Consider the following 12,379-nt stretch of genomic DNA (forward strand, 5'->3'; position numbering starts at 1 on the left):
TCCTTTTGGACGCCCCTTCCTTATCCAACCCCACCTACGACTTACCCACTCACCCTTTTAACAAGTGGATGACTGTGTGGTAAACAATAAGACACACGACTTAACCGGCTGTCTACGTTGTAAAAAAAAAAAAAAGAAAGAAAGAAAGAAAGAAAGAAAGAAAAAAATCGTAAGCTCTCAGCGTTACCTTTGCATATCGCAGTGAGTGCGTCACCTGTTTATGTGTCTCGACCCGAGGTGGCGACAGACAGGTTTAAACAAACAGACAGGAGACTGTACCACCGCACTTAGCCTGGCGGCGTGCACGTTCACATATTCTTGGATCTCTTTGGGTCATTGGAGCGTGAGTGGCAGCGTGTGGGTGATGAATGATGACTAAGCCTAATGATGACAGGTCAAACAGTGATGCTGTTGAATGAGGCTGAAGTGACTTCATCCTCCTCACACTGACTTTCCACTCAGCTGCAGATAAATGGCAGCGGCCATTAGAATCAAGGCGCTAGGCTGATGGCAGTGCCTCTTGATAAGGCCGGCTTGTGCTGTGAAATGTCTAACAGTTTTACCTATTTAACCTCAGAAGAAAGGGCTGTTCTGATTTCTCTTTAGCCAGTAATCAGTGACCCATGAAACTACTTTAAACATGCTGACTGTTACAGTGTTGTAATATGTTGGATTATGGATGGGGGAGTTAGAGCCAAGCCATCTGATTGGTAGGAGGTGGCATTTAAACCGGGATGGAAATCCCCATAAAGCACAGCTTGTTGTTCTTTATAGAAAATGAAATTCAATTACTGGCTTACTAATTTGGCAGCCAAGGAGGGACTCTTTTGCAGTTTTATTTTATAAGCATGTATGAGTTGGAGAAGAGTTCTCAAAGTACCATTTCTCATAATTACAATAGCAACTGTCATTCAACTCTTAACATGCCAGTGTTTTGAGAGGGCGGGGACGTGAATGCACAAAACAAGATGGAAAGATATCATGTGCTGTCACAGCAAAATACATAAAACTTGAATCATGTGAATTTGCTCTAAGCTAGAAAAATTGAGTTATGTCCAGCAGAGATGGCAGCGGGGCTGTGATAATGCAATAAAGCTATTAACATGCCAGAAATGCCCATGGACAGTAGGTTATTATTATTTTGAATTACACGTACCTTATTTCCATGAATGGCGTTGGGTACATTCAACAGAAAACTACACACGCAGTTAGTTCCCAGCAGTCGGGAGACGTTTGCGTGTGGAAGCACTGTGGATAAAGTTCCTGCTGCTTAAACTGCTCTCAGATCTGTGGTGCAAATATTTTACTGCTACTTTATGTGTAGTTTGCACTGGGCTTATGGAGGTCACTGACACAGATTTCCACCTACATTACAGCCCTGGGTTAGAGGGTGAGGCTGGGAGACAAACGCCCCTCTCCTCCCTCACCCCACTCCACCCCATCCTCGCTCCGCCCCTGCTTGTAAATGCGGGCACTTATGATTGGACGGCGGCTCCTTGCTTTGAAATCCCTCCCTTCCCGTCTTTAGTATGTGGAAGAAGTGAGGTATTGTGAGGCTGCTGCAGTGGGAGAGAAACACGCACACGGGAGGACTGTCGCACACTCTGTCCGTTGCGGGGATATTCCTTCAACTTACCCGTTATTTTGAAGAGCAGTGACTACTTGTGGTGTTTTTGTTTCCATCTTCTCCAACACTGGATAAGGAATATTTAGGAATAACTGACGGGTAATATTAAAGAGCCCCATAAAGGATGACATTTGGGCGATTTGTTCCTCTGTAGAGCCAGCTTTGGTCCGACACGAAGGACGCGCACAACGCACTGCCCTGTGGATTACTGCACTCTCTCTTTTTTTTTAAAGTTCATCACCATGAAATGTGCTTCTAAATGAAAGTGAACCCCGCGTCCACCCGTTACATGCCTCCGTCCCTCTTTGCGCCCCGATCCAGATGAGAGATCTCCCCGGTGGACCTGAACCGCTTTTACGCAGCCAGTCCCCGGAACGCAGCCCCGCCGACGATCCACACCGGACAGGAGCGGAGAGACCGTCCGTTCCCACACCCACTCCTTGTCTTTCTCCCTCGGATCCTTCGCGCCAGGCTAAAAGGCTTCCTATCCGGATCGTAAAGATGTTGACGGCGCACAGCGGCCACTTGCTGCACCCGGAGTACCTCCAGCCTCTCACATCCGCGCCTGCCAGTATTGAAGTAAGTGGATAAGAAAAAAAAAATTAAGATATGTCTGCGGCACCAGATGTCGTTTTTCTCTTTGTCTTTTTCTTATTCTTCTTAATTTAAATTATTTCTTCTTAAATCCACGGGTGTAGGAGGGCTGGAATGTTATCCGACGAAAATCCCGTCTGCGCCATTTTACGCACGGCAGTTTTTTGGGGGCAAAATGCAAAACACCAGAGTTTATAAATACAAAATGACTGCAACTTATAGACTTTTTTAAAAAATCGCCACTTTAACACCACGTTGTTAATCGTTCCGTTTGTATTTATGGAATGTTTACGATGTTTTTCATTTTCTTTTCTTCGTTTTTACCTAAACTTTGCTTCAACTTTCACTCTCTGACGTCTTTTATTCATTTCACTGTTGAAAAATTAGAATATAATATCTCGGAATTTATTATTTTTTTATCTGTATGGGTTTTATGGTGTAATGTTTGATTTGCTTTAAAAAAAATCTTTTATCTATTGCTTTTGTTTTTGTTTTTCCTCAGCTGGATGCCAAGAAGAGTCCTTTGGCCCTGCTGGCACAGACCTGCTCTCAAATTGGTAAACCAGACCCCCCCTCTTCCTCCAAGTTGGCCTCCCTCTCCTCCAGTAGTCTGGGAGACAAGGAGCCCTCCAGCCGGTCATCCAAGTCCGGAGAACAGCACCAGTCCCTGGAGGACAAATCCAGCTTCAAGCCTTACTCCAAGTCATCAGGCGACTGCCGTAAGGATGTTCTGGTGACGAAGGGGCCTTCAGATAAAGCGTCTTTCAGGGTGCCAAATGGAAGCTCCGGTGGTGGTTCATGTCCATCTTTCCCTCCCCATTCACGGTCACCCGGCTCTAGTTCTCCTCCCCTGCACAGTCAGAGCCAGCCCCACAGACAAAGTCATTCCCCTTCCATACAGCCCCCACCACACTCGCAGGCTCCACACGTGGACAGCAAACCTGGGAGCTCAGAGCCAGCCAGCTCGGACAGTAATAGCAACAACGCTGGTAAAAAAGACTCAGATGCAGCTAAGTCAGGCATGGATGGTGCACAGTTAGCCAACTCCAGCCACGTACGGGCCAGCGCCAACTCCAGCAACGCCAGCTCTGCAAGCAGCCCGCGGCCAGAGAGCAAGGCTGACCCGCAGGCCTCCTCACAGTCCAGTCTGGGCTCAGGGCACATTGCCCCAGTCTCCCCATTTAAACCAGGACACTCTGTCTTCCCCCTACCCCCTGCTTCTATGGGCTACCATGGCTCCATTGTCGGGGCTTATGCCGGCTACCCGTCCCAGTTTGTCCCTGGCTTGGACCCTACCAAATCTAGTTTGGGTTTAGGACTTTCAGGGAAGCACCCCAGCTCCAGCCCACTCACTGGAGCCTCACCCCCATCTCTGATGCAGAGTTTATGTCGGGACCCTTACTGTCTGAGTTACCCCAATGCACCCCACCTAGGAGGCAGTAACTGCTCCACCTGCGTCCATGACCCTTCGAGCCTCAAGTCTGGTTTTCCCCTGGTTTACCCCTCACATCACCTTCACTCTCTACACTCTAGCTCCTTGTCCTCCAGCACGACCCCCTCTCTTTCCCACCCCCTTTACACGTATGGTTTCATGCTCCCTAATGAACCGCAGCCTCATGCCTGTAACTGGGTGTCTGTTGGGGGTCCCTGTGACAAGCGTTTTGCAACATCAGAGGAGCTGCTGGCCCACTTGCGTACCCACACAGCCCTGCCTGGTATGGTGGACACTAAGTTGTTGTCTGCCTATCCGTCATCGGTTTCATCGACAGCTTCCTGCCATCTCCACTTGCCCCCACCCAGCAGCCCGGGTACCCTGCCCAGTTCCTTCTCCCTCCGTGGCTCTCCTGGCTTGGGTCTGGCACGCTACCACCCCTACAGCAAATCCCACTTGCAAGGAGCCCCAGGACTTCCCATGCCATCCCTGCCCTCCTCCTCAGCCTACTACTCCCCCTATGCCCTCTACAGTCAGAGACTGGGCTCAGCCTCAGCCCTTGGATACCAGTGACATCCAAAACTGCGTTGATGCCCACAGACTGCAGGCACCAGCTTGGGATTCTCCAGAGCAGCCCTGAAGATGGATAGTCAAGATTGGGGTCATCACCAGTACAGGGCATCGTGCCTGTTGGCCTGCCTGCCAGGAACACCACCTGTTAGCCTCAGGATTGCGACTGGTGCTCCAAAGGCAAAAGACTGATGGATCAACTGCAGCAGCAGAGATAGAACAGACTTTGGTGATCTAAGACGGGTGGGAAGCAGAGCTTAAAAATGATAAACTTGTCTTGATTTCTTTTGTTTTTCTCAATATCTCTCCTAGATCTTAAAAAGTCTGTATTTATTTTTCACTCAAGCGCTTGGTATTCAACTCCTGAGGGTTGGAAGTTTTGCTGTCCAAATGAATTCTAACTGAAAAGGAATGATTTAAGTATACTACCATTATGCCTATCATACACACACAAAAAAAGTTGCACCATAATGAAGATGGATTGTGAGGTTTTATTCTGAGAACCTCTTTTTTAATTTTCTTTCCTTACTGCTGTTTTGTTTTCTTTTTTCCTCATCCTTCACTGCGTTATTCAGACTCTGGAGAATTGCATGTCTTTGAGAATTATCTTGAACAATGCCATTATTTTTATTTGTACATATGCAAAGATGTAATATTTTTTCAAGCTTACATGGGGTCAGCAAGCTACAGTCTCCCAAACAAATGGTGCAGAGATTAAAAAAAAACAAACAAACAATATACAAAGAAAAAAAAATCAATGATGGCTGTGCTATCCCACCAATAGGAGAAAGTCTTATTTTGTTAAATAAATGATACATGATTGCATTTCAACTTGTTTTTTTTCCTCTTTTCTATTCTATATATAGCATCATGAAGTATCTTTTTGTCTCGAGCATCAGAGGACACAGTAAATCTCGCCAGACTGCAGCACTGCACTTATCTAAGCCCATCTATCATACTGGCTCTCACAGCCGCGCTATATGTGGCTGTGTGTAATATTTCATGGCTCATATCAGTTGACAGGGCCGTCCTAAAGAGGCCACGCCGGGTCACATTAGCCCTGTTAGCGAGTCTCTGAAGACTTTCATCCCACCTACTCTTCAATGCCCACATTGCTTTTGTTGTTGCGGGTGCTGCGCTTAATTGCTGATTCTTGTTTGTGAGGCCTGGAAGCAGCCACCTCAGCAAAGAGGACGGCTGTGCCGGGTCACTGGGACTTCAATAATGACCTGAGGGAGACGTCGACCTGGGAGCTCCTCACGCTCTGACGGATTGGCCTGAAACACAAAGGCCAGAGCTGACAATGGGAGGCGGTTAATAGAGAAATATTCATCAATGTGCTGACACCTCCCCTGAGGAGAGCCGGCTCTCTTGCAGGAACCGCAAACATGGAGGCCACTGTCCTGATGCGAAGAGCCATTTTCTGTGCTGTTTGGCTGCTGCCCCGTGGTTTACTGAAGTCAGCATTCTCCACTCAGAGCTGCTGGATGCTAATTTAAAGGGAAGGACTCGGTCTATCTTAAAGCCACACCACTGCCATTAGTGCTTCAGCCCTGATAATGTATCTGTGGCTCCACTCTATTTGGCTGACAGGGCGTAGGTGGCGCAGAGCGCCGTGGCTGCGGTCTCCAAGGTGGCTATTGACCCCGACTCCCAGACTCCTCCACTCTCGCGCTTCATTAGCACTCCAGACAGGGGAGAGGCAAGCACAGGTGTCACTTGACAGGACCATTAACAAAATGGATGACCCTCCCAAACCACATCCAGCCCCTGCCACACCAGCAAGGTCACGGCGCCCTGATCACCACTCTGGATAGCTCTTTGGGACAATACGCCTATTTTTCTCATTTAGAAACCAGAGCCAGGCACTTGTCTGAGAGAGGACAGACTTACTTTCATGTTCTTGCTTTTCTTATGTCATTTATGAAGTAGTCTAGACAAAATAGGTCAAGGATGCAGTGTATTTCTTTTGAAACTTGCAGAGTTGTGGTGCTAGAGGTGTAGTGGATTATGTTGCCCCCTAAAGTTGTGCAGGTGAAACACAGGTGAAAAATGAAGCGATCGTCACTGTTTTCTTGCTTTTGATGCACATCTATGCAGCTGCTGGGATGCTGTTTTACAAACTATGCACAGAGACCTGGTTACACCGGCCTGAATCTGAAGATGATTCACACTTGGAGGTCACGCAGAGGGGAGAACTTTCAATCTTGTCGGGAGGGTGGTGGAATTAATTCCACTGTTGCCAGTTTACACTCGTTCATCAAATGCCTCACTATTCTCCCTATCCCGGCGCTCATCAATCTCCTACATCTATCTTCTCTCCCCCCACACACACTCTCACAGCTGAGTCAACACCCACACACTCCATTTATGTCGCCTCCGCAAGACTCTGTGTGTGTGTGTGTGTGTGTGTGTGTGTGTGTGTGTGTGTGTGTGTGTGTGGGTGTGTATCCAGCACTGATCTTTTGTTCACAGAGTGCTTACACAAATGTCCCTTTCACCAAAAATGGAGATTTTTTTAAATAAGGGTACAGTTGACGATATTTTTCAGCATAACCAAATATCTCTGTTCTGAAACAAAACAGTGCACGCCTTTATACTCTGAGATATGTGCAGACACGTACACGTAAGCTCAAAATGATCATGTATGAATGAGTAATAACTCTTTCTTATGCTTGTCAGCACATGCACATATGTAAATGACTGTAAAAACAACAAAAAGAAAAAAGAAAAAAAATATTTAGATTTAAATTTCATCACACTAAAAATAATGAAATGAAGCGACTTTGAGAATGTTTTTAAGAGTTACATTTGTAGAAAAAGAACTGAGTTAATTTATTTCTTCTGAAACACTATCTGACTCTGGTGGGTTGAGTGTGTCTTTACTGTGGTACTCCACAGTAAAAATATAGCAATTTTCCAAGTAATTTAACCCGTTTTTAAAGTAAATATGACAAATATAAATTTATTCTGCTGAATTTCTGCTCTGCTTAATCTTTGTTGCGCTTGATTAAAAATAATACTTTTCTTGTTTTTCTAAAGAGGGTGACTCCGTCCTCTACAGACTCCCATGTAGAAATATCTCTCTTTACAGCAGATCTGCAGCCTGGTTAAGACAAAAAATATTCCAGTTAGTGAACTGGAGCCCATGTTTGTCACATTTGTACCTGTAGGAGTATTTTCATTGGGTCTATCCATATGTCATATCAGCACTTGCAGTGTGGTACACACTTTTCAAAAAGTGAAATTATAGTGTTTTATTAGTTTGCTACTTAGGACTAATTAGCAAGTATGTACAGTTTATGGATGCCATTTGCTAACCAAGCTAGCCAGTATTAGCTGCAATCTTAGCACTCCACCCTTTCATCCAAATGAATGAAAGGCAGTCACCTATAGTTGTAAATTAATTGATAAAAAGAAAATATAATTACAATGGCAAGTTTCAAAATGTGTTCTGAAAAAAGAGTTATCGGGGGCCCATGTCCATCTTTTATATACAGTATATGTGGTCTGGGTATATCTTAACTGTTACCCCAAAGGAAGAACTACAACACTTCCCCAAATAATTCAGTATCTTATAAAATAAAACAATTATAAGGTTATTCTGTACCCTCTAAAATCTCTGTATTTCACTTGAAAAATCAATGCTTTGATTTTATAATGATTTCTCAGAAAATGATTTCTTGCTGACAACACTGATGTCGCACTCTTTTTTATCCTAACATATGATCAGAGACAGGAGTGAGCCTTGTTACACGTTGTTCTTTAAACTCATACGATATCAAAAAAATGGAAAACAAATGCTGATGTTTTCATTCAGTGTAGGACTGAAAGTGCTTCTAGTCATAAGGACAGCACAGTAATGTGCAACAATGAAAGTAATCAGAGTAGTAGTAGTAGGTAGTATCAGTGGAGGTGGTGCTGGAGGGCACTAATATTTTCCTCTCTGTGCGTCAGTGCCGAGTGCCACTGTGAGGTCCTGAGCAGCGGCTGACAGGCTCGGTGATTAATGACGACAGGGTGTGGAGCTGCTCTTCAATTAGACGCCAGCTCTACCCCGGCTCACGTCTCTGCTGACAGCCAGGACAGAGAGAGAGAGAGAGAGCGAGAAGGGTTTTTCAGTCTCTCTCTCTCGTTCTCACTGTGTCTTCAGAACAAAACATTAACCTCAACTCCATGACTACCACCTCTGTGTTTAACATCAGGACACAATACAGAGCCTTCGGCATCCAACAGTGACCGCAGTGTTAAAGCAACCCAGATGGCGTGAACACATCCCTCATCAGGGCCTGTCACACAATCTCTGTTTTATTTCTCCACATAAGCCCTGTGACTGACTCCTCTACATGCCTGTGTCGATTCCGCTCTCATTCACGTCTGCAGCCAGCCATGCTGAAATGCTCTACGTGGAAAAAATAAAAGCCATATTAAAGACTTCCAGGTTGGTTTGCAGGGCGAAAGGTGGTTGGAACAAGTTCCTCCAACACCTCCAAGTGCAATCATGTGCACTTAATCAGAGGAAATAAACCTTTTGACAAATAAAATGCATGTGGACAATACATAGATTTAGTTGGGTGGGTCTTGGCCATCTCTCTTGGAAATGTCATGTGTTTTTGTGGACAATAGCACAAAGACACTGGGCTACGATACAGTCCTGTCTCATAAAAAATTTAATTCCCATTCAAATAAATGGCAGATTTTCCCAATTATAGTCTTAGAACTCCAATTGTAGGACTAAAAGACTAAGACTCCAATTTTTCAGAAGAGGCTTTATCCGGAAGAGAAATCCGTGAAACCTGTTGAAGAATTAAGCAACAAAAGAAGTAACATTAAAAGTGTAATATCCAAGGATACAAGGTTTTTAAAAACCCTATTTAGGACAAAGTCAGGCAACTTTTTAAACACGTTTTGTCAGCTTCGAGTTGGATTCTATTCATGTGGTAGTGATGTCCTGGTCACCACCAAGATTAAATTTAAATGCGATAGTAATTCCAAATAACTGCCTTAATAAATGCCTGGAAGGATTTAAAGATGTCAGCTCAACGTGGGACATGTTTCTAGAAGGACCTTAATTCTTCATTGCATAGATTCAAGACGATGCTAGAAATGCAGCTCAGAGATTTTGCTTCACACCGACATGACAGCATCCGATTTGTCGGCTTCACATCCATGATGTGAAACTCGTCTTCCCCCACATCTCAAATGGACAATACAGTGAACTCATTGTCATGTTCAAGAAATTATTTTGAGATGATTTGAGCTGTAATTGGATACACGGTGGTCATAAAGACACGGCCAACAGCAATACTCACGAGGACTGTGGAGTTTAAATGATGCTCGGTTGGGCTGAAGGGGCTGAAAGTGTGCAAAGAAAGCATCCCCCATAATATTACACCACCGACAACAACCCGAACTGTTCATACCTGGTGTGGTCTTCTGCTTCCTTGGCCCATCAGCTTCAAGCGATCGATATGTCGTGCCTTCAGAGATACGCTACGGCATATGTTGGTCGTAACCAGTGTTTACTTGAGTTACTGTTGCCTTCCTATCAGCTCAAAGGAGTCTGGCCATTCTCTGACAGCAGCACGGCATTTTTGAGCAGATAAGAGCCACTCAGTGAATATTTTCGCTTTCTGGGCATGTGAAGCCTGTGGATGGATCCATGGGAAAATCCCAATAAATCAGCAGTTTTTAAATACTCAGAGTAGCCACATTCAGAGTCACTTAGATCACCTTTCTTATATGTTTATATGTCTAAATGCTCGTCTGTACCCAAAAATTCTTCAATTTTTTAAAGTAATTTTCACATTTACACAGCTAAAGTTTATATAAAACTTGTGAGTTATTGGATGCAAAGTATTAACAGTCAACACAAATGAAATGTAATACATAACTAAAAATGTGATGAACCTGAACAAATTGTACAAACTTGCTCGTTTGTACAATTCATTTTGGGGTTGAGTTATTTATTGATTAGTGACTGAGAGAGGCTGTCAGCTCAGCTGTATAGCTGCAGACAGAGAAACAGTGCTCTCGGTTTGATTTCCATCCAGCCCTGACCTTGGAGAGCCTCACTTGGCCTCGACGTGGAAAGCTGCCCGGAGCTGCTGCGGTCTACAAAGTTCTCGTGGTGAGAGCGAGCACCGTTAATAGACATACCCTCCCTAACCACCAGTGGAGAAATGAACGTTTCAATTACAGTACGGTGCTCTGCTAATAGCGCTTGAACCGTGCGTCCAGCTGGATTCCATTTGCCGCCACGCTGGGAGATCGCTGCAAAGATGTCACGGCCGTTCAGAAACGAACGTGCCTTGGCGGAGAGCGAGCAGCTGCTGACGATCAGGATTCATGCTCGGACTGACAACTTGGGTATTCCTTCCACTTTGGGATGGCCTGTGGTCATAATGTGCTTGGTGTCAGCATTGTGGGTCTAATTTCTGTTTTATGTCTCCATTTCATATTTCATGGTCCTTCCTGCTGCTTTCTTTTTTTCTTTTTTTTTTTGCAGGATTAGAATCTTTAATAAGAGGTTATGTGAACTGGAATTAATTCATCACAAATTGTCTGTGTGAGTGTATGTCTAAATGTGTTTGCAATGGCTGGGTGTGCCAAGGTCTCTCTTCGGTCACTTAACACACACGAGATGTTTGTTAGCTGACTGTCAGTTGAGTTGGACTTCAGCTGCCAGATCCAAACACTGTGTCTGTGTGCATCACTCAGCTGTGTGTTGTTCAGACACCACTGCAGAAATATGCATTATTCCACCTGTCAACACACTGTAGTACGCAGCTGCACACACGCACACGCACACACACACACACACACACACACACACACACACACACACACACACACACACACACACACACAGGTTTGCTGTATACATTACACATCTGTATATATTACATATAATTTAATATATGTGAGCTATTCTCAGCCTGTGTAACAATGCATTAAAGCTATGAATCATTAGGTATATTGGATGCATAAATAACGGTTATTTAAAGTGGAAATGACAACTGCTAATGAAATCCTTTTGTTTGGGTACTGCTCATGTCCTCTGTGCCAGAGTTGATATCTATCATTGTGAGAATGCTATCTTCCCTTTTGCTAAGAGAGAAGACGCCATTCAAGTTTCATTTTCTGTCAGGGAGTTAAAAAAGTAGTCAAAAGACACCAAGGCAGAAGCATAGCATATTATTCAAAAAACAGCTTGTAATCTACTCAAAAACCAAGAAGACATAATTACGAAATAAGCTGGCGCATACATCATTCAAAAGGCTCAACTTTTACTTTGAAGGTGACCCAGAAGGAGTAGTATTTGCCATCAAGTCAGCGACTTCCATACAAACTACAGGTAATTGTAGAATAAAGAACAGCACTGCTTACCTCTTTGCAACCATTTTTACCACGTTGCCAGTGACTGACCTTTAGGCCTGTTTGACTCTAAGGGAAAATGTATGTTCTCCAACAAGTTGTGAGTGCCTGTAAAGGTTGCTGGCAGTCGCTGCGAAATTGAGCCCCATTCATGCAGGGGGCTTTAGTAATCAGTGACCCCGTGGTAATCACCAGTTGCTAAAGTAAAATATTTTTATGTTATGTTTACATCTGGTTAGCAAGTGTTTGCTGGAGGTTTGCATGCTGTCACTGGAGTGAAATTCATTGCAAAGTGATGGGACAACACCGAAACACTTCTTTGATTGCTAGCAGGTTGCCAACAGTTTGCATGGAGGTTGTCAACTTGTCTGCAAACACTGCTCACCAAGTGGTAGTGAATCTGTAAAGAGCGCGATAGAAACTGGAAGTTGCACCTTTTGAAACATGTTAACTTCAGCAGTAAGGCACAACTTTTACTTTAACAATGAACAATCTCTATTGCACCTCTTCAAGGTCCATAACTGCTCAGAATAAATGGCACGTTTTGGAGATAAGTTGGATTCTTCCAGACAACCTACAAGAAGGATCAGCAATCTGCTCGGGACCAAAGTACTTACAAAGCAGTTTTTGGTCCTCTGTTTGAGACACATTTCACTTGGCAATCACTTGTCAGCAGTTCAGGAGATAAACATTTCACCTAGCAACCGCAGACTGCAAGGGGGTCGCCGACCAGTATCTGGAACTGTGTGAGTGAGGCTTTAATCAGCAAACAGGTGACA

General features: G+C 44.4%; 1 protein-coding gene across 1 annotated transcript; it reads left to right on the plus strand.

Moving 5' to 3' along the window:
* The first annotated feature begins 1,526 nt into the window (after positions 1–1,526).
* On the plus strand, positions 1,527–5,048 carry znf703 (zinc finger protein 703). Its single transcript, XM_005945131.2, has 2 exons — positions 1,527–2,206; positions 2,724–5,048. The coding sequence occupies exons 1-2, from the start codon at positions 1,949–1,951 to the stop codon at positions 4,224–4,226; spliced, it is 1,761 nt and encodes a 586-aa protein (XP_005945193.1). The 5' UTR covers positions 1,527–1,948; the 3' UTR covers positions 4,227–5,048.
* Positions 5,049–12,379: the final 7,331 nt, after the last annotated feature.

Source organism: Haplochromis burtoni, unplaced genomic scaffold (assembly GCF_018398535.1).
Source record: "Haplochromis burtoni strain Fernald_Lab_line unplaced genomic scaffold, NCSU_Asbu1 Contig_411, whole genome shotgun sequence".
Lineage (NCBI taxonomy): Eukaryota > Metazoa > Chordata > Actinopteri > Cichliformes > Cichlidae > Haplochromis > Haplochromis burtoni.